The 23,037-nt window shown below is 51.3% G+C and overlaps 1 protein-coding gene across 2 annotated transcripts; it reads left to right on the top strand.

Annotated features, from left to right (window-relative positions):
- Positions 1–1,488: 1,488 nt before the first annotated feature.
- On the top strand, positions 1,489–22,940 carry LOC141252495 (centrosomal protein of 112 kDa-like). Of its 2 annotated transcripts, XM_073670517.1 has the most exons (11): positions 1,489–1,644; positions 8,187–8,264; positions 9,452–9,538; positions 16,962–17,061; positions 17,137–17,255; positions 18,066–18,209; positions 18,502–18,656; positions 18,752–18,881; positions 20,256–20,348; positions 20,419–20,478; positions 22,844–22,940. In XM_073670517.1, the coding sequence occupies exons 1-11, from the start codon at positions 1,597–1,599 to the stop codon at positions 22,925–22,927; spliced, it is 1,098 nt and encodes a 365-aa protein (XP_073526618.1). In that variant the 5' UTR covers positions 1,489–1,596; the 3' UTR covers positions 22,928–22,940. The 2 variants fall into 2 exon arrangements, with proteins under 2 accessions (XP_073526618.1, XP_073526617.1); XM_073670516.1 differs by lacking the exons at positions 1,489–1,644; positions 8,187–8,264; positions 9,452–9,538 and adding an exon at positions 16,493–16,708.
- The last annotated feature ends 97 nt before the right edge of the window (positions 22,941–23,037 follow it).

The following is a 23,037-nucleotide window of genomic DNA, read 5'->3' as shown; positions in this document are numbered from 1 at the left end:
GCAGACGTCGCCCCCCCTCCCCCTCCCCCTCTTCTTCGGGCAGACGTCGCCCCCCCTCCCTTCTTCTTCGGGCAGACGTGGCCCCCCCTCTTCTTCTTCTTCGGGCAGACGTGGCCCCCCCTCTTCTTCTTCTTCGGGCAGACGTCGCCCCCCCCCTCTTCTTCTCCTTCGGGCAGACGTCGCCCCCCCCTCTTCTTCTCCTTCGGGCAGACGTGGCCCCCCCTCTTCTTCTTCTTCGGGCAGACGTGGCCCCCCCTCTTCTTCTTCTTCGGGCAGACGTGGCCCCCCCTCTTCTTCTTCTTCGGGCAGACGTCGCCCCCCCCCTCTTCTTCGGGCAGACGTCGCCCCCCCCCCTCCCCCTCTTCTTCTGGCAGACGTCGCCCCCCCTCCCCCTCCCCCTCTTCTTCGGGCAGACGTGGCCCCCCCTCTTCTTCTTCTTCGGGCAGACGTGGCCCCCCCTCTTCTTCTTCTTCGGGCAGACGTGGCCCCCCCTCTTCTTCTTCTTCGGGCAGACGTGGCCCCCCCTCTTCTTCTTCTTCGGGCAGACGTGGCCCCCCTCTTCTCCTTCTTCTGGCAGACGTGGCCCCCCCCCCTCCCCCTCTTCTTCTTCTTCTGGCAGACGTCGCCCCCCCTCCCCCTCTTCTCCTTCTTCTGGCAGACGTCGCCCCCCCTCCCCCTCTTCTCCTTCTTCTGGCAGACGTCCGTCCCCCCTCTCCTCCACCTCCACCTCCTTCTCCACCTCCTTCTCCACCTCCTTCTCCACCTCCTTCTCCACCTCCTTCTCCACCTCCTTCTCCACCTCCTTCTCCACCTCCTTCTCCACCTCCTTCTCCACCTCCTTCTCCACCTCCTCTCACCTCCTTCTCCACCTCCTTCTCCACCTCCTTCTCCACCTCCTTCTCCACCTCCTTCTCCACCTCCTCCTCCTCCTCCTTCTCCTCCTCCTTCTCCTTCTCCTTCTCCTTCTCCTTCTCCTTCTCCTTCTCCTTCTCCTTCTCCTTCTCCTTCTCCTTCTCCTTCTCCTTCTCCTTCTCCTTCTCCTTCTCCTTCTCCTTCTCCTTCTCCTTCTCCTTCTCCTTCTCCTTCTCCTCCTCCTCCTCCTCCTCCTCCTCCTCCTCCTCCTCCTCCTCCTCCTCCTCCTTCTTCCCTCCCCCTCCTCCTCCTCCTTCTTCCCTCCCCCCCCCCCCCTCCTCCTTCTTCCCTCCCCCCCCCCCCCCTCCTCCTTCTTCCCTCCCCCCCCCCCCTCCTCCTTCTTCCAGACGTCGCACCCCCCTCTATATTGTGGCTACCAATATGTCTGCTATCACAGCTCGCCCGGTTTTCAGTGGTCATCTCCTTCCACGTCTCCAGTTATTATCTATAGCGCCACCTACAGCCCCCATGGTTAAAGCGCAGCCGGGGAATTGAGGGATTGCACAGTAAGCAGTTGTATCTGGTGTCAGTGACTGTGAGCAGCGGTCAGTGGTGGAGAGAAAAGCGTCTCCTGTCACCGCTGCTCAGTCCCTCGATCAGCAGGAGGAGGGCGGCGCAGGGTCTGAGGGTCCCGTCCTCAACTAAGGAGTCTGCAACCAAAGTAATGTGCTGTTATATCCCCAGATGGAGAACCCAAGATACCTGCGGGAGAAGAGCCCACCCATCACCCCGGTATGTGCACGGCCCCCTGTATACCGAGAGCAGCGATGTCACTGCTGTATAATATAACTGATATCTGGAGAGCGGTGATGTCACTGCTGTATAATATAACTGATATCTGGAGAGCGGTGATGTCACTGCTGTATAATATAACTGATATCTGGGGAGCGGTGATGTCACCGCTGTATAATATAACTGATATCTGGAGAGCGGTGATGTCACTGCTGTATAATATAACTGATATCTGGAGAGCGGTGATGTCACTGCTGTATAATATAACTGATATCTGGAGAGCGGTGATGTCAGTGCTGTATAATATAACTGATATCTGGAGAGCGGTGATGTCACTGCTGTATAATATAACTGATATCTGGAGAGCGGTGATGTCACTGCTGTATAATATAACTGATATCTGGAGAGTGGTGATGTCACTGCTGTATAATATAACTGATATCTGGAGAGCGGTGATGTCACTGCTGTATAATATAACTGATATCTGGAGAGCGGTGATGTCTCTGCTGTATAATATAACTGATATCTGGAGAGCGGTGATGTCACTGCTGTATAATATACTGATATCTGGAGAGCGGTGATGTCACTGCTGTATAATATAACTGATATCTGGAGAGCGGTGATGTCACTGCTGTATAATATAACTGATATCTGGAGAGCGGTGATGTCACTGCTGTATAATATAACTGATATCTGGAGAGCGGTGATGTCACTGCTGTATAATATAACTGATATCTGGAGAGCGGTGATGTCACCTCTGTATAATATAACTGATATCTGGAGAGCGGTGATGTCACCGCTGTATAATATAACTGATATCTGCAGAGCGGTGATGTCACTGCTGTATAATATAACTGATATCTGGAGAGCGGTGATGTCAGTGCTGTATAATATAACTGATATCTGGGGAGCGGTGATGTCATTGCTGTATAATATAACTGATATCTGGGGAGCGGTGATGTCTCTGCTGTATAATATAACTGATATCTGGAGAGCGGTGATGTCACTGCTGTATAATATAACTGATATCTGGAGAGCGGTGATGTCATTGTTGTATAATATAACTGATATCTGGAGAGCGGTGATGTCACTGCTGTATAATATAACTGATATCTGGAGAGCGGTGATGTCACTGCTGTATAATATAACTGATATCTGGAGAGCGCTGATGTCACTGCTGTATAATATAACTGATATCTGGAGAGCGGTGATGTCACTGCTGTATAATATAACTGATATCTGGAGAGCGGTGATGTCACTGCTGTATAATATAACTGATATCTGGAGAGCGGTGATGTCTCTGCTGTATAATATAACTGATATCTGGAGAGCGGTGATGTCACTGCTGTATAATATAACTGATATCTGGAGAGCGGTGATGTCACTGCTGTATAATATAACTGATATCTGGAGAGCGGTGATGTCACTGCTGTATAATATAACTGATATCTGGAGAGCGGTGATGTCACTGCTGTATAATATAACTGATATCTGGAGAGCGGTGATGTCACTGCTGTATAATATAACTGATATCTGGAGAGCGGTGATGTCACTGCTGTATAATATAACTGATATCTGGAGAGCGGTGATGTCACCGCTGTATAATATAACTGATATCTGGGGAGCGGTGATGTCACCGCTGTATAATATAACTGATATCTGGAGAGCGGTGATGTCACTGCTGTATAATATAACTGATATCTGGAGAGCGGTGATGTCACTGCTGTATAATATAACTGATATCTGGAGAGCGGTGATGTCACAGCTGTATAATATAACTGATATCTGGAGAGCGGTGATGTCACTGCTGTATAATATAACTGATATCTGGAGAGCGGTGATGTCACTGCTGTATAATATAACTGATATCTGGAGAGCGGTGATGTCACTGCTGTATAATATAACTGATATCTGGAGAGCGGTGATGTCACTGCTGTATAATATAACTGATATCTGGAGAGCGGTGATGTCACTGCTGTATAATATAACTGATATCTGGAGAGCGGTGATGTCACCGCTGTATAATATAACTGATATCTGGAGAGCGGTGATGTCACTGCTGTATTATATAACTGATATCTGGAGCGCGGTGATGTCACCGCTGTATAATATAACTGATATCTGGAGAGCGGTGATGTCACTGCTGTATAATATAACTGATATCTGGAGAGCGGTGATGTCACCGCTGTATAATATAACTGATATCTGGAGAGCGGTGATGTCACCGCTGTATAATATAACTGATATCTGGAGAGCGGTGATGTCACCGCTGTATAGTATAACTGATATCTGGAGAGCGGTGATGTCACTGCTGTATAATATAACTGATATCTGGAGAGCGATGATGTCACCGCTGTATAATATAACTGATATCTGGAGAGCGGTGATGTCACTGCTGTATAATATAACTGATATCTGGAGAGCGGTGATGTCACTGCTGTATAATATAACTGATATCTGGAGAGCGGTGATGTCACTGCTGTATAATATAACTGATATCTGGAGAGCGGTGATGTCTCTGCTGTATAATATAACTGATATCTGGAGAGCGGTGATGTCACTGCTGTATAATATAACTGATATCTGGAGAGTGGTGATGTCACTGCTGTATAATATAACTGATATCTGGAGAGCGGTGATGTCACTGCTGTATAATATAACTGATATCTGGAGAGCGGCGATGTCACTGCTGTATAATATAACTGATATCTGGAGAGCGGTGATGTCACTGCTGTATAATATAACTGATATCTGGAGAGCGGTGATGTCACTGCTGTATAATATAACTGATATCTGGAGAGCGGTGATGTCACCGCTGTATAATATAACTGATATCTGGAGAGCGGTGATGTCACCGCTGTATAATATAACTGATATCTGGAGAGCGGTGATGTCACTGCTGTATAATATAACTGATATCAGGAGAGCGGTGATGTCACTGCTGTATAATATAACTGATATCTGGAGAGCGGTGATGTCACCGCTGTATAATATAACTGATATCTGGAGAGCGGTGATGTCACTGCTGTATAATATAACTGATATCTGGAGAGCGGTGATGTCTCTGCTGTATAATATAACTGATATCTGGAGAGCGGTGATGTCACTGCTGTATAATATAACTGATATCTGGAGAGCGGTGATGTCACTGCTGTATAATATAACTGATATCTGGAGAGCGGTGATGTCTCTGCTGTATAATATAACTGATATCTGGAGAGCGGTGATGTCACCGCTGTATAATATAACTGATATCTGGAGAGCGGCGATGTCACTGCTGTATAATATAACTGATATCTGGAGAGCGGTGATGTCACTGCTGTATAATATAACTGATATCTGGAGAGCGGTGATGTCACTGCTGTATAATATAACTGATATCTGGAGAGCGGTGATGTCACTGCTGTATAATATAACTGATATCTGGAGAGCGGTGATGTCACTGCTGTATAATATAACTGATATCTGGAGAGCGGTGATGTCACTGCTGTATAATATAACTGATATCTGGGGAGCGGTGATGTCTCTGCTGTATAATATAACTGATATCTGGAGAGCGGTGATGTCACTGCTGTATAATATAACTGATATCTGGAGAGCGGTGATGTCACTGCTGTATAATATAACTGATATCTGGAGAGCGGTGATGTCTCTGCTGTATAATATAACTGATATCTGGGGAGCGGTGATGTCTCTGCTGTATAATATAACTGATATCTGGAGAGCGGTGATGTCTCTGCTGTATAATATAACTGATATCTGGGGAGCGGTGATGTCACTGCTGTATAATATAACTGATATCTGGAGAGCGGTGATGTCTCTGCTGTATAATATAACTGATATCTGGGGAGCGGTGATGTCTCTGCTGTATAATATAACTGATATCTGGGGAGCGGTGATGTCACCGCTGTATAATATAACTGATATCTGGAGAGCGGTGATGTCACCGCTGTATAATATAACTGATATCTGGGGAGCGGTGATGTCACCGCTGTATAATATAACTGATATCTGGAGAGCGGTGATGTCACTGCTGTATAATATAACTGATATCTGGAGAGCGGTGATGTCACTGCTGTATAATATAACTGATATCTGGGGAGCGGTGATGTCACCGCTGTATAATATAACTGATATCTGGAGAGCGGTGATGTCACCGCTGTATAATATAACTGATATCTGGAGAGCGGTGATGTCACTGCTGTATAATATAACTGATATCTGGAGAGCGGTGATGTCACTGCTGTATAATATAACTGATATCTGGAGAGCGGTGATGTCACTGCTGTATAATATAACTGATATCTGGAGAGCGGTGATGTCACTGCTGTATAATATAACTGATATCTGGAGAGCGGTGATGTCACTGCTGTATAATATAACTGATATCTGGAGAGCGGTGATGTCACTGCTGTATAATATAACTGATATCTGGAGAGCGGTGATGTCACTGCTGTATAATATAACTGATATCTGGAGAGCGGTGATGTCTCTGCTGTATAATATAACTGATATCTGGAGAGCGGTGATGTCTCTGCTGTATAATATAACTGATATCTGGAGAGCGGTGATGTCACTGCTGTATAATATAACTGATATCTGGAGAGCGGTGATGTCACTGCTGTATAATATAACTGATATCTGGAGAGCGGTGATGTCACTGCTGTATAATATAACTGATATCTGGAGAGCGGTGATGTCACTGCTGTATAATATAACTGATATCTGGAGAGCGGTGATGTCACTGCTGTATAATATAACTGATATCTGGAGAGCGGTGATGTCACTGCTGTATAATATAACTGATATCTGGAGAGCGGTGATGTCTCTCCTGTATAATATAACTGATATCTGGAGAGCGGTGATGTCTCTCCTGTATAATATAACTGATATCTGGAGAGCGGTGATGTCACTGCTGTATAATATAACTGATATCTGGAGAGCGGTGATGTCACTGCTGTATAATATAACTGATATCTGGAGAGCGGTGATGTCACCGCTGTATAATATAACTGATATCTGGAGAGCGGTGATGTCACTGCTGTATAATATAACTGATATCTGGAGAGCGGTGATGTCACCGCTGTATAATATAACTGATATCTGGAGAGCGGTGATGTCACCGCTGTATAATATAACTGATATCTGGAGAGCGGTGATGTCACTGCTGTATAATATAACTGATATCTGGAGAGCGGTGATGTCACTGCTGTATAATATAACTGATATCTGGAGAGCGGTGATGTCACTGCTGTATAATATAACTGATATCTGGAGAGCGGTGATGTCACTGCTGTATAATATAACTGATATCTGGAGAGCGGTGATGTCACTGCTGTATAATATAACTGATATCTGGAGAGCCGTGATGTCACCGCTGTATAATATAACTGATATCTGGAGAGCGGTGATGTCACCGCTGTATAATATAACTGATATCTGGAGAGCGGTGATGTCACCGCTGTATAATATAACTGATATCTGGAGAGCGGTGATGTCACCGCTGTATAATATAACTGATATCTGGAGAGCGGTGATGTCACCGCTGTATAATATAACTGATATCTGGAGAGCGGTGATGTCTCTGCTGTATAATATAACTGATATCTGGAGAGCGGTGATGTCACTGCTGTATAATATAACTGATATCTGGAGAGCGGTGATGTCACTGCTGTATAATATAACCGATATCTGGAGAGCGGTGATGTCACCGCTGTATAATATAACTGATATCTGGAGAGCGGTGATGTCACCGCTGTATAATATAACTGATATCTGGAGAGCGGTGATGTCACTGCTGTATAATATAACTGATATCTGGAGAGCGGTGATGTCACCGCTGTATAATATAACTGATATCTGGAGAGCGGTGATGTCACCGCTGTATAATATAACTGATATCTGGAGAGCGGTGATGTCACCGCTGTATAATATAACTGATATCTGGGGAGCGGTGATGTCACTGCTGTATAATATAACTGATATCTGGAGAGCGGTGATGTCACTGCTGTATAATATAACTGATATCTGGAGAGCGGTGACATCACCACTGTATAATATAACTGATATCTGGAGAGCGGTGATGTCACTGCTGTATAATATAACTGATATCTGGAGGGCGGTGATGTCACTGCTGTATAATATAACTGATATCTGGAGAGCGGTGATGTCACTGCTGTATAATATAACTGATATCTGGAGAGCGGTGATGTCACTGCTGTATAATATAACTGATATCTGGAGAGCGGTGATGTCACTGCTGTATAATATAACTGATATCTGGAGAGCGGTGATGTCACTGCTGTATAATATAACTGATATCTGGAGAGCGGTGATGTCACTGCTGTATAATATAACTGATATCTGGAGAGCGGTGATGTCACTGCTGTATAATATAACTGATATCTGGAGAGCGGTGACATCACCACTGTATAATATAACTGATATCTGGAGAGCGGTGATGTCACTGCTGTATAATATAACTGATATCTGGAGGGCGGTGATGTCACTGCTGTGTATTATAACTGATCTTCTCTCTGTAGATCTCTCCGGGTTTTCTCCTCGGTGTTGGTGCAGATTTCGGGGATGAACGTTCTCTCTCCCGGTTACATAAGAAGGAGGTATGGAGAATTATTTTCTGTGATAATTGTGGGGTGTGTCCTCGGTGACCTCGGCCACCCCCCCCCCCCTAACGTGATCTCGGCCACCAGCCTCCCCCTCCCAACCACCCACCCCACGACGTGACCGTGACCTCAGCCTAACCCCCTCCCCGACGTGACTTTGGCCTAACCCCCCCCACCGACTCAACCTCGCCCTCCTCCTCCCTCCCCAACGCGACCTCATCCAAACTCCCTACCCCAAAATGCAACCTCACCCGCCTCGTCCCTTCCCGCCGTGACCTGGGCCCGGCCTCGTCCTCCCTTCCCTCCGTGACCTGGGCCCGGCCTCGTCCTCCCTTCCCTCCGTGACCTGGGCCCGGCCTCGTCCTCCCTTCCCTCCGTGACCTGGGCCCGGCCTCGTCCTCCCTTCCCTCCGTGACCTGGGCCCGGCCTCGTCCTCCCTTCCCTCCGTGACCTGGGCCCGGCCTCGTCCTCCCTTCCCTCTGTGACCTGGGCCCGGCCTCGTCCTCCCTTCCCTCCGTGACCTGGGCCCGGCCTCGTCCTCCCTTCCCTCCGTGACCTGGGCCCGGCCTCGTCCTCCCTTCCCTCCGTGACCTGGGCCCGGCCTCGTCCTCCCTTCCCTCCGTGACCTGGGCCCGGCCTCGTCCTCCCTTCCCTCCGTGACCTGGGCCCGGCCTCGTCCTCCCTTCCCTCCGTGACCTGGGCCCGGCCTCGTCCTCCCTTCCCTCCGTGACCTGGGCCCGGCCTCGTCCTCCCTTCCCTCCGTGACCTGGGCCCGGCCTCGTCCTCCCTTCCCTCCGTGACCTGGGCCCGGCCTCGTCCTCCCTTCCCTCCGTGACCTGGGCCCGGCCTCGTCCTCCCTTCCCTCCGTGACCTGGGCCCGGCCTCGTCCTCCCTTCCCTCCGTGACCTGGGCCCGGCCTCGTCCTCCCTTCCCTCCGTGACCTGGGCCCGGCCTCGTCCTCCCTTCCCGCCGTGACCTCGGCCCGGCCTCGTCCTCCCTTCCCGCCGTGACCTCGGCCCGGCCTCGTCCTCCCTTCCCGCCGTGACCTCGGCCCGGCCTCGTCCTCCCTTCCCGCCGTGACCTCGGCCCGGCCTCGTCCTCCCTTCCCGCCGTGACCTCGGCCCGGCCTCGTCCTCCCTTCCCGCCGTGACCTCGGCCCGGTCCGGTCTTATTCTTTTCTGCAGATGGATGTGAAGATAAAGGGGATGGAGGCGAAGTTTCACGAGGAGAAGCTGAAGATGCAGCAGAAGCACGACGCCGACGTCCAGAAGGTGAGCGGAGCGCTGCTCTGCATCCTTAGCCGGGGTGGATCTCCTCCACTATTGTCTCTGCTCGGCCGGGAGCCTCCTGCAGCCTCTGTCCTGTCTCTATTCCTGTACTAATGTCTTATCTGTGCTAGCAAATAACAGCAGATATTAATAATGCACGCACGCTGCTCCGGAGTACATCACCGCAGCATAAGGCTGCACCTAATGTACTGGCCGAGGAGACACCGGGCACCTAACACCTGACTGGTAATGTCTGCTCACCGGGCAGAAGCTTCAGAGGCCGAAAGGGAATCTGCTGTGACGGAAAGTCTGACCGCTGCCTGCCGGGGGTCCTGTGACCGGAGAGACAGAGGGAGAGGAACACAGCCCCCTACACAGCCCCCCACACAGCCCCCATACCAGGCTCATCAATACGGCTTCCTGCACTGTGAGCCTGTAACCAAGTCATAGGAACAAGCCAGACAGTCATACCCCGGAGCTGCACTCACTGTTCTGCTGGTGCAGTCACTGTATACATACATTACATTACTGATCCTGAGTAACATCCTGTATTATACTCCAGAGCTGCACTCACTATTCTGCTGGTGCAGTCACTGTGTACATACATTACATTACTGATCCTGAGTTACATCCTGTATTATACTCCAGAGCTGCACTCACTATTCTGCTGGTGCAGTCACTGTGTACATACATTACATTACTGATCCTGAGTTACCTCCTGTATTATACTCCAGAGCTGCACTCACTATTCTGCTGGTGCAGTCACTGTGTACATACATTACTGATCCTGAGTTACCTCCTCTATTATACTCCAGAGCTGCACTCACTATTCTGCTGGTGCAGTCACTGTGTACATACATTACATTACTGATCCTGAGTTACATCCTGTATTATACTCCAGAGCTGCACTCACTATTCTGCTGGTGCAGTCACTGTGTACATACATTACATTACTGATCCTGAGTTACCTCCTGTATTATACTCCAGAGCTGCACTCACTATTCTGCTGGTGCAGTCACTGTGTACATACATTACATTACTGATTCTGAGTTATATCCTGCATTATACTCCAGAGCTGCACTCACTATTGTGCTGGTGCAGTCACTGTGTACATACATTACATTACTGATCCTGAGTTACCTCCAGTATTATACTCCAGAGCTGCACTCACTATTCTGCTGGTGCAGTCACTGTGTACATACATTACATTACTGATCCTGAGTTACATCCTGTGTTACACTCCAGAGCTGCGCTCACTATTCTGCTGGTGCAGTCACTGTGTACATACATTACATTACTGATCCTGAGTTACATCCTGTATTATACTCCAGAGCTGCGCTCACTATTCTGCTGGTGCAGTCACTGTGTACATACATTACATTACTGATCCTGAGTTACCTCCTGTATTATACTCCAGAGCTGCACTCACTATTCTGCTGGTGCAGTCACTGTGTACATACATTACATTACTGATCCTGAGTTACATCCTGTATTATACCCCAGAGCTGCACTCACTATTCTGCTGGTGCAGTCACTGTGTACATAAATTACATTACTGATCCTGATTTACCTCCTGTATTATACTCCAGAGCTGCACTCACTATTCTGCTGGTGCAGTCACTGTGTACATACATTACATTACTGATCCTGAGTTACATCCTGTATTATACTCCAGAGCTGCATTCACTATTCTGCTGGTGCAGTCACTGTGTACATACATTACATTACTGATCCTGAGTTACCTCCTGTATTATACCCCAGAGCTGCACTCACTATTCTGCTGGTGGAGTCACTGTGTACATACATTACATTACTGATCCTGAGTTACCTCCTGTATTATACTCCAGAGCTGCACTCACTATTCTGCTGGTGCAGTCACTGTGTACATACATTACATTACTGATCCTGAGTTACCTCCTGTATTATACTCCAGAGCTGCACTCACTATTCTGCTGGTGCAGTCACTGTGTACATACATTACATTACTGATCCTGAGTTACATCCTGTATTATACTCCAGAGCTGCACTCACTATTCTGCTGGTGCAGTCACTGTGTACATACATTACATTACTGATCCTGAGTTACATCCTGTATTATACTCCAGAGCTGCACTCACTATTCTGCTGGTGAAGTCACTGTGTACATACATTACATTACTGATCCGGAGTTACATCCTGTATTATACCCCAGAGCTGCACTCACTATTCTGCTGGTGCAGTCACTGTGTACATAAATTACATTACTGATCCTGATTTACCTCCTGTATTATACTCCAGAGCTGCACTCACTATTCTGCTGGTGCAGTCACTGTGTACATACATTACATTACTGATCCTGAGTTACATCCTGTATTATACTCCAGAGCTGCACTCACTATTCTGCTGGTGAAGTCACTGTGTACATACATTACATTACTGATCCTGAGTTACATCCTGTATTATACCCCAGAGCTGCACTCACTATTCTGCTGGTGCAGTCACTGTGTACATAAATTACATTACTGATCCTGATTTACCTCCTGTATTATACTCCAGAGCTGCACTCACTATTCTGCTGGTGCAGTCACTGTGTACATACATTACATTACTGATCCTGAGTTACCTCCTGTATTATACTCCAGAGCTGCACTCACTATTCTGCTGGTGCAGTCACTGTGTACATACATTACATTACTGATCCTGAGTTACCTCCTGTATTATACTCCAGAGCTGCACTCACTATTCTGCTGGTGCAGTCACTGTGTACATACATTACATTACTGATCCTGAGTTACCTCCTGTATTATACTCCAGAGCTGCACTCACTATTCTGCTGGTGCAGTCACTGTGTACATACATTACATTACTGATCCTGAGTTACCTCCTGTATTATACTCCAGAGCTGCGCTCACTATTCTGCTGGTGCAGTCACTGTGTACATACATTACATTACTGATCCTGAGTTACATCCTGTATTATACTCCAGAGCTGCACTCACTATTCTGCTGGTGCAGTCACTGTGTACATACATTACATTACTGATCCTGAGTTACATCCTGTATTATACTCCAGAGCTGCGCTCACTATTCTGCTGGTGCAGTCACTGTGTACATACATTACATTACTGATCCTGAGTTACCTCCTGTATTATACTCCAGAGCTGCGCTCACTATTCTGCTGGTGCAGTCACTGTGTACATACATTACATTACTGATCCGGAGTTACCTCCTGTATTATACTCCAGAGCTGCGCTCACTATTCTGCTGGTGCAGTCACTGTGTACATACATTACATTACTGATCCTGAGTTACCTCCTGTATTATACTCCAGAGCTGCACTCACTATTCTGCTGGTGCAGTCACTGTGTATATACATTACATTACTGATCCTGAGTTACATCCTGTATTATACTCCAGAGCTGCATTCACTATTCTGCTGGTGCAGTCACTGTGTACATACATTACATTACTGATCCTGAGTTACCTCCTGTATTATACTCCAGAGCTGCACTCACTATTCTGCTGGTGCAGTCACTGTATACATACATTACATTACTGATCCTGAGTTACATCCTGTATTATACCGCAGAGCTGCACTCACTATTCTGCTGGTGCAGTCACTGTGTGCATACATTACATTACTGATCCTGAGTTACCTCCTGTATTATACTCCAGAGCTGCACTCACTATTCTGCTGGTGCAGTCACTGTGTACATACATTACATTACTGATTCTGAGTTACATCCTGTATTATACTCCAGAGCTGCACTCACTATTCTGCTGGTGCAGTCACTGTGTACATACATTACATTACTGATCCTGAATTACATCCTGTATTATACTCCAGAGCTGCACTCACTATTCTGCTGGTGCAGTCACTGTGTACATACATTACATTACTGATCCTGAGTTACCTCCTGTATTATACTCCAGAGCTGCACTCACTATTCTGCTGGTGCAGTCACTGTGTACATACATTACATTACTGATTCTGAGTTACATCCTGTATTATACTCCAGAGCTGCACTCACTATGCTGCTGGTGCAGTCACTGTGTACATACATTACATTACTGATCCTGAGTTACCTCCTGTATTATCCTCCAGAGCTGCACTCACTATTCTGCTGGTGCAGTCACTGTGTACATACATTACATTACTAATCCTGAGTTACATCCTGTATTATACTCCAGAGCTGCACTCACTATTCTGCTGGTGCAGTCACTGTGTACATACATTACATTACTGATCCTGAGTTACATCCTGTATTATACTCCAGAGCTGCACTCACTATTCTGCTGGTGCAGTCACTGTGTACATACATTACATTACTGATCCGGAGTTACCTTCTGTATTATACTCCAGAGCTGCACTCCCTATTCTGCTGGTGCAGTCACTGTGTACATACATTACATTAGTGATCCTGAGTTAGCTCCTGTATTATACTCCAGAGCTGCACTCACTGTTCTGCTGGTGCAGTCACTGTGTACATACATTACATTACTGATCCTGAGTTACCTCCTGTATTATACTCCAGAGCTGCACTCACTATTCTGCTGGTGCAGTCACTGTGTACATACATTACTGATCCTGAGTTACCTCCTGTATTATACTCCAGAGCTGCACTCACTATTCTGCTGGTGCAGTCACTGTGTACATACATTACTGATCCTGAGTTACCTCCTGTATTATACTCCAGAGCTGGACTCACTATTCTGCTGGTGCAGTCACTGTGTACATACATTACATTACTGATCCTGAGTTACATCCTGTATTATACTCCAGAGCTGCACTCACTATTCTGCTGGTGCAGTCACTGTGTACATACATTACTGATCCTGAGTTACCTCCTGTATTATACTCCAGAGCTGGACTCACTATTCTGCTGGTGCAGTCACTGTGTACATACATTACATTACTGATCCTGAGTTAGCTCCTGTATTATACTCCAGAGCTGCACTCACTGTTCTGCTGGTGCAGTCACTGTGTACATACATTACTTTACTGATCCCGAGTTACCTCCTGTATTATACTCCAGAGCTGCACTCACTATTCTGCTGTTGCAGTCACTGTGTACATACATTACATTACTGATCCTGAGTTAGATCCTGTATTATACCCCAGAGCTGCAGTCACTATACTGCTGGTGCAGTCACTGTGTACATACATTACATTACTGATCCTGAGTTACATCCTGTATTATACCCCAGAGCTGCACTCGCTATTCTGCTGGTGCAGTCACTGTGTACATAGATTACATTACTGTTCCTGAGTTACCTCCTGTATTATCCTCCAGAGCTGCACTCACTATTCTGCTGGTACAGTCACTGTGTACATACATTACATTACTGATCCTGAGTTACCTCCTGTATTATACTCTAGAGCTGCACTCACTATTCTGCTGGTGCAGTCACTGTGTACATACATTACATTACTGATCCTGAGTTACCTCCTGTATTATACTCCAGAGCTGCACTCACTATTCTGCTGGTGCAGTCACTGTGTACATACATTACATTACTGATCCTGAGTTACATCCTGTATTATACTCCAGAGCTGCACTCACTATTCTGCTGGTGCAGTCACTGTGTACATACATTACATTACTGATCCTGAGTTACATCCTGTATTATCCTCCAGAGCTGCACTCACTATTCTGCTGGTGCAGTCACTGTGTACATACATTACATTACTGATCCTGAGTTACATCCTGTATTATCCTCCAGAGCTGCACTCACTATTCTGCTGATGCAGTCACTGTGTACATACATTACATTACTGATCCTGAGTTAGATCCTGTATTATACTCCAGAGCTGCACTCACTATTCTGCTGGTGCAGTCACTGTGTACATACATTACTGATCCTGAGTTACATCCTGTATTATCCTCCAGAGCTGCACTCACTATTCTGCTGGTGCAGTCACTGTGTACATACATTACATTACTGATCCTGAGTTACATCCTGTATTATACCCCAGAGCTGCACTCACTATTCTGCTGGTGCAGTCACTGTGTACATTACATTACTGATCCTGAGTTAACTCCTGTATTATACTCCAGAGCTGCACTCACTATTCTGCTGGTGCAGTCACTGTGTACATACATTACATTACTGATCCTGAGTTACCTCCTATATTATACTCCAGAGCTGCACTCACTATTCTGCTGGTGCAGTCACTGTGTACATACATACATTACTGATCCTGAGTTACCTCCTGTATTATACTCCAGAGCTGCATTCACTATTCTGCTGGTGCAGTCACTGTGTACATACATTACATTACTGATCCTGAGTTACCTCCTGTATTATACTCCAGAGCTGCACTCACTATTCTGCTGGTGCAGTCACTGTGTACATACATTACATTACTGATCCTGAGTTACCTCCTGTATTATACTCCAGAGCTGCACTCACTATTCTGCTGGTGCAGTCACTGTGTACATACATTACATTACTGATCCTGAGTTACCTCCTGTATTATACTCCAGAGCTGCACTCACTATTCTGCTGGTGCAGTCACTGTGTACATACATACATTACTGATCCTGAGTTACCTCCTGTATTATACTCCAGAGCTGCACTCACTATTCTGCTGGTGCAGTCACTGTGTACATACATTACATTACTGATCCTGAGTTACCTCCTGTATTATACTCCAGAGCTGCATTCACTGTTGTGCTTGTGCACGTGCTCCCTTTACACTTTTCTGCTGGTGCAGTTTTTTCCTCAGTTATGAAGATGAAGGTTAGCATGCAGTGGCTGCAGATGCTGAACAAGCAGGCGATGATGGGAGATGTCGGCTGTGAAGTTGCAGTGTTGTGATTACAGCTCTGGCTCATGGTCATTGACATAGAAAGTATTAAGATGAGATCCCCCCCCCCCCCCCTCCTACAGAGTTGCCGTAGGACACAAGAGCTTGCAATTTGAGCTGTCACTCTTGGAATAATACGAGTAGGGAATGGTATGTGGCTGGATAAGTGAGCTATTAATTAGCATGCAAGAGCTCCTTTTAGGACCAAAGGTCTTTTCAGTTAACAATAGTGTACCTGTGTTTACACATAAACAGCAAAGTGGAATGGTCTTTGTCTCCAGGAAATGCATTCTGAATTCCAGTGACACACTGGTTTACTGCAAGGAAAATGGTGCAACAGCCAGCCCAGACGTATGTCTCCAAAAGAAAATGATGAATATTGGGGTTTGTATAAATCCGATAGTTTTTTCAGCTTCATGACTAATGGGGGAAGAAGATGCATTTTTATTCTCATAACTGTAACCCCTGCCTATAAGCCACAAATCAGTAGTGGTTGCGATTTTTGACAGTCATGTATCGTTTCTATGTGTCTTGCTGATCAGGGAAGACATGGGGTCCTACTGGTCAGTTCTTGTCCTGAGCCCCGGTGTCGCCCCCTGCTGGACGATGCATTGATTCCTGTGTTTTTCTTCCGTAGATACTGGAAAGAAAGAACAATGAGATAGAAGAAATGAAGAATCTGTATAAAGGGAAGCAGGCGGAGGCCGAGGAGGCGGCCAGGAAGCAGGAGAAGAAAGGTGAGGCCGCGGCTGCTCTCAGACCACAACCCCCATGGTGGAGATGCTCTGCTAATGTGTCCTCCCTGTGCGCAGTACAGACCGTCCTGCGAGAGTCGCAGCTCATCCGTGAGACCAAAGAGGCGCAGATCCAGGAGCTGAGGAAGCTGTGCGAGGAGAGCGCTGACAGCCTGCGCCTGCAGTGGGAGAAGAAGGTGAGATGGAAGAGGTGCTGCAGCAGCTGCGGTGTGCGAGGAGAGCGCTGACAGCCTGCGCCTGCAGTGGGAGAAGAAGGTGAGATGGAAGAGGTGCTGCAGCAGCTGCGGTGTGCGAGGAGAGCGCTGACAGCCTGCGCCTGCAGTGGGAGAAGAAGGTGAGATGGAAGAGGTGCTGCAGCAGCTGCAGTGTGTGGGGAAAGCGCCTGCAGTGGGAGAAGAAGGTGAGATATAAGAGGTGCTGCAGCAGCTGCGGTGTGTGAGGAGAGCGCCTGCAGTGGGAGAAGAAGGTGAGATGGAAGAGGTGCTGCAGCAGCTGCAGTGTGTGGGGAAAGCGCCTGCAGTGGGAGAAGAAGGTGAGATGGAAGAGGTGCTGCAGCAGCTGCAGTGTGTGAGAGCGCCTGCAGTGGGAGAAGGTGAGATGGAAGAGGTGCTGCAGCAGCTGCGGTGTGTGAGGAGAGCGCCTGCAGTGGGAGAAGAAGGTGAGATGGAAGAGGTGCTGCAGCAGCTGCGGTGTGTGAGGAGAGCGCCTGCAGTGGGAGAAGAAGGTGCGATGTAAGAGGTGCTGCAGCAGCTGCAGTGTGTGAGCGCCTGCAGTGGGAGAAGAAGGTGAGATGTAAGAGGTGCTGCAGCAGCTGCGGTGTGTGAGGAGAGCGCCTGCAGTGGGAGAAGAAGGTGCGATGTAAGAGGTGCTGCAGCAGCTGCAGTGTGTGAGGAGGTTGCGCGGCGGTGTGTGGTGAGGTTCTGCGGCGTCTACGGCGTACCATGAGGTTCTGCAGCAGCTGTGTCCCGCCTCCTCTCCCCGTACAGCTGCACTCGGCGGTGGCGGACATGGAGCAGGAGAAGTTTGACCTCCAGAAGCGACACACAGAGAAGATCCAGGAGCTGCTGGACGACACCAACGCCCGACTGCTGAAGATGGAGGGCGACTACGTGACCCAGACCACCGCCACAGTGAGTGCCCCCGCATCTGCCGGAGAGGGGTCACAGGAACCCTGCCCACCACATCACATCTGCGGGAGAGTGGTCCGGGGGTCCCTCCGCCACACACATGTAGATCACCCTAATTTGGGCTCATCCTGCGCCTCCTGGTCCATGAATAGAATGCCAGAGCTGCAGTAGAGACTGACTGTAATGAGCGCGGCCCCCGGATTCTCTGCGGTGCTGACATTAGATGGGGGGCTCCTCAGGTGGGGGTGATATTGGGTACAGGGTTTCCCTCTTGTCCCTGCGTTTCTCTCCCCAGGCACAGACTGTGCAGGAGCTGGAGGCTCGGGTGCAGCAGCTGACTGTGGAGGCTGAGAGTAGTAGTCTGCAGCGGCAGAAGTTGTCTCAGGAGAAGGCTGAGCTGGAGGCGTCCTGGCAGGAGGCGCGCGCGGAGCTCCAGCAGCAGAGCGCCCGGTGCGTACACGGCTCTGCTACATCCGGCCTCCTCCACTCCACGCTGCAGAGCTGCTCGTCACTCAGGTCTGCTCCACCTGTTCTTGTATCGTCAGGCTGAGCGCCGCGCAGAAGGAGCGAGACCGGCAGAGCCGCGACCACAAACAGCAACTGCAGCAGCTGCACGGCAAGCACCAGGCCGAGGTGGACTACATCACCCAGCAGAGCGCGCTGTCTGCAGCCAAGGTGTGCCTCCGCCCCCCCCCTGGTCCCCATCGCCTCTGTGACCCCCGTCTGTCAGCCGCCGGTCTCATGGCCTCTGTCCCCCCGTCTGTCAGCCGCCGGTCTCATGGCCTCTGTCCCCCCGTCTGTCAGCCGCCGGTCTCATGGCCTCTGTCCCCCCGTCTGTCAGCCGCCGGTCTCATGGCCTCTGTGACCCCCGTCTGTCAGCCGCCGGTCTCATGGCCTCTGTCCCCCCGTCTGTCAGCCGCCGGTCTCATGGCCTCTGTCCCCCGTCTGTCAGCCGCCGGTCTCATGGCCTCTGTTCCCCCCCCCCCCCCCCGTCTGTCAGCCGCCGGTCTCATGGCCTCTGTCCCCCCGTCTGTCAGCCTCCGGTCTCATGGCCTCTGTCCCCCCGTCTGTCAGCCGCCGGTCTCATGGCCTCTGTCCCCCCCCCCCGTCTGTCAGCCGCCGGTCTCATGGCCTCTGTCCCCCCCCCCCCGTCTGTCAGCCTCCGGTCTCATGGCCTCTATCCCCCCCCCCCGTCTGTCAGCCGCCGGTCTCATGGCCTCTGTCCCCCCGTCTGTCAGCCTCCGGTCTCATGGCCTCTGTCCCCCCGTCTGTCAGCCGCCGGTCTCATGGCCTCTGTCCCCCCCCGTCTGTCAGCCGCCGGTCTCATGGCCTCTGTCCCCCCCCCCCCCCCCCCCCCGTCTGTCAGCCGCCGGTCTCATGGCCTCTGTCCCCCCCCCGTCTGTCAGCCTCCGGTCTCATGGCCTCTATCCCCCCCCCCGTCTGTCAGCCGCCGGTCTCATGGCCTCTGTCCCCCCGTCTGTCAGCCGCCGGTCTCATGGCCTCTGTCCCCCCGTCTGTCAGCCGCCGGTCTCATGGCCTCTGTCCCCCCGTCTGTCAGCCGCCGGTCTCATCACCTCTGTCCCCCCCGTCTGTCAGCCGCCGGTCTCATGGCCTCTGTCCCCCCGTCTGTCAGCCGCCGGTCTCATGGCCTCTGTCCCCCCGTCTGTCAGCCGCCGGTCTCATGGCCTCTGTCCCCCCGTCTGTCAGCCGCCGGTCTCATGGCCTCTGTCCCCCCGTCTGTCAGCCGCCGGTCTCATGGCCTCTGTCCCCCCGTCTGTCAGCCGCCGGTCTCATGGCCTCTGTCCCCCCGTCTGTCAGCCGCCGGTCTCATCACCTCTGTCCCCCCCGTCTGTCAGCCGCCGGTCTCATCACCTCTGTCCCCCCCGTCTGTCAGCCGCCGGTCTCATCACCTCTGTGACCCCCGTCTGTCCGCCGCCGGTCTCATCGCCTCTGTCCCCCCCCCGTCTGTCAGCCGCCGGTCTCATGGCCTCTGTCCCCCCGTCTGTCCGCCGCCGGTCTCATCTCCGTCTCCCCCCGGTCTCTCCGCAGGCCTCGGCGCTGATAGAGGAGCTGGAGCAGTCCCTGTCCCGGAGCAAGCAGCAAGGACAAGAGCGCGATCAGCAGCTGCAGCAGGACCTGCGGGTACGTCCTCAGCACCTGGCGGACTACAACTCCCAGCATCACTGCTGACCTGGAGTCTCATCTCTTACAGGAGCAAGAAAGCAAATCCCAGAGAGAGAAGCTTCAGACGGAGAGTCAGTGGGAGAGGAAGGTGAGAGCAGACGCTGGGGGTGGTAGTACTGGTGCTGCACCGCCAGAGGCCAGCAGGGGGCATCACCACATGGTGCTGGAGAATATGCTGGGAGATGAGCTGCACGGCAGGGGTCATCACCTCCCTGTGCTGGAGAGCATGCTGGGAGATGTGCTGCGTGGCAGGGGTCATCACCTCCCTGTGCTAGAGAGCATGCTGGGAGATGAGCTGCACGGCAGGGGGCGTCACCTCCCTGTGCTGGAGAGCATGCTGGGAGCTGTGCTGCACGGCAGGGGTCATCACCTCCCTGTGCTGGAGAGCATGCTGGGAGATGTGCTGCACGGCAGAGGCCAGCAGGGGGCGTCACCTCCCTGTGCTGGAGAGCATGCTGGGAGATGTGCTGCACGGCAGAGGCCAGCAGGGGGCGTCACCTCCCTGTGCTGGAGAGCATGCTGGGAGATGTGCTGCACTGCAGGGGGCGTCACCTCCCTGTGCTGGAGAGCATGCTGGGAGATGTGCTGCACGGCAGAGGCCAGCAGGGGGCGTCACCTCCCTGTGCTGGAGAGCATGCTGGGAGATGTGCTGCACGGCAGAGGCCAGCAGGGGGCGTCACCTCCCTGTGCTGGAGAGCATGCTGGGAAATGTGCTGCACGGCAGAGGCCAGCAGGGGGCGTCACCTCCCTGTGCTGGAGAGCGTGCTGGGAGATGTGCTGCACCGCCAGTGGCCAGCAGGGGGTTTCACCTCCCTGTGCTGGAGAGCATGCTGGGAGATGTGCTGCACCGCCAGTGGCCAGCAGGGGGTTTCACCTCCCTGTGCTGGAGAGCATGCTGTGAGATGTGCTGCACCGCCAGTGGCCAGCAGGGGGTTTCACCTCCCTGTGCTGGAGAGCATGCTGTGAGATGTGCTGCACCGCCAGTGGCCAGCAGGGGGTTTCACCTCCCTGTGCTGGAGAGCATGCTGGGAGATGTGCTGCACGGCAGGGGGCGTCACCTCCCTGTGCTGGAGAGCATGCTGGGAGATGTGCTGCACGGCAGAGGCCAGCAGGGGGCATCACCTCCCTGTGCTGGAGAGCATGCTGGGAGATGTGCTGCACGGCAGAGGCCAGCAGGGGGCATCACCTCCCTGTGCTGGAGAGCATGCTGGGAGATGTGCTGCACGGCAGAGGCCAGCAGGGGGCATCAACTCCCTGTACTGGAGAGCATGCTGGGAGATGTGCTGCACGGCAGGGGGCGTCACCTCCCTGTGCTGGAGAGCATGCTGGGAGATGTGCTGCACGGCAGAGGCCAGCAGGGGGCGTCACCTCCCTGTGCTGGAGAGCATGCTGGGAGATGTGCTGCACTGCAGGGGGCGTCACCTCCCTGTGCTGGAGAGCATGCTGGGATTTGTGCTGCACGGCAGGGGGCGTCACCTCCCTGTGCTGGAGAGCATGCTGGGATTAATGCTGCACGTCAGGGGTCATCACCTCCCTGTGCTGGAGAGCATGCTGGGAGATGTGCTGCACGGCAGGGGACGTCACCTCCCTGTGCTGGAGAGCATGCTGGGATTTGTGCTGACTCCAGAGACAGGCGACCGAGGGTCCGAGCAAAGCGGCTGCAGGGTCAGATCACCGGACCCTCACTGAGCAGAATATATGGGGGTGGAAATAACTGATCATATCCAAAGCTGCATCCTGTGCTCCAGTCACACCCCGAGCCGCTTCCTTCCTGTGCTCCAGTCACACCCCGAGCCGCTTCCTTCCTGTGCTCCAGTCACACCCCGGGCCGCTTCCTTCCTGTGCTCCAGTCACACCCCGAGCCGCTCCCTTCCTGTGCTCCAGTCACACCCCGAGCCGCTCCCTTCCTGTGCTCCAGTCACATCCCGAGCCGCTCCCTTCCTGTGCTCCAGTCACATCCCGAGCCGCTCCCTTCCTGTGCTCCAGTCACATCCCGAGCCGCTCCCTTCCTGTGCTCCAGTCACATCCCGAGCCGCTCCCTTCCTGTGCTCCAGTCACATCCCGAGCCGCTCCCTTCCTGTGCTCCAGTCACATCCCGGGCCGCTCCCTTCCTGTGCTCCAGGCACACCCCGGGCCGCTTCCTTCCTGTGCTCCAGGCACACCCCGGGCCGCTTCCTTCCTGTGCTCCAGGCACACCCCGGGCCGCTTCCTTCCTGTGCTCCAGGCACACCCCGGGCCGCTTCCTTCCTGTGCTCCAGGCACACCCCGGGCCGCTTCCTTCCTGTGCTCCAGGCACACCCCGGGCCGCTTCCTTCCTGTGCTCCAGGCACACCCCGGGCCGCTTCCTTCCTGTGCTCCAGGCACACCCCGGGCCGCTTCCTTCCTGTGCTCCAGTCACACCCCGAGCTGCAGCATCACTTCTGTAACCTGAGTCTCTCCCTTTCCTCCTTCAGGTTCATGATCTTCAGACAAAACTGGAAGAAGAAAGAGAGAACGGCGGCCGGAGGCTGAGCAAAATGTCCGCCCTGCTGCAGTAAGTGCGGGAGAGGCGGCACCGCTCATCTCCACCTATCTGTGCAAGCTATTACTCCCTGTTATCAGCCATTACTGGGGGGGGGGGGGGGAGACTACAAGCTATTACTCCCTG

This window comes from Phyllobates terribilis, unplaced genomic scaffold (genome assembly GCF_046119375.1).
Source record: "Phyllobates terribilis strain yellow unplaced genomic scaffold, ASM4611937v1 Scaffold_9025__1_contigs__length_23235, whole genome shotgun sequence".
In the NCBI taxonomy this organism is placed as follows: domain Eukaryota; kingdom Metazoa; phylum Chordata; class Amphibia; order Anura; family Dendrobatidae; genus Phyllobates; species Phyllobates terribilis.
Note: the sequence above shows the minus strand (reverse complement) of the source record. Positions and strands in the feature narration are given on the sequence as shown.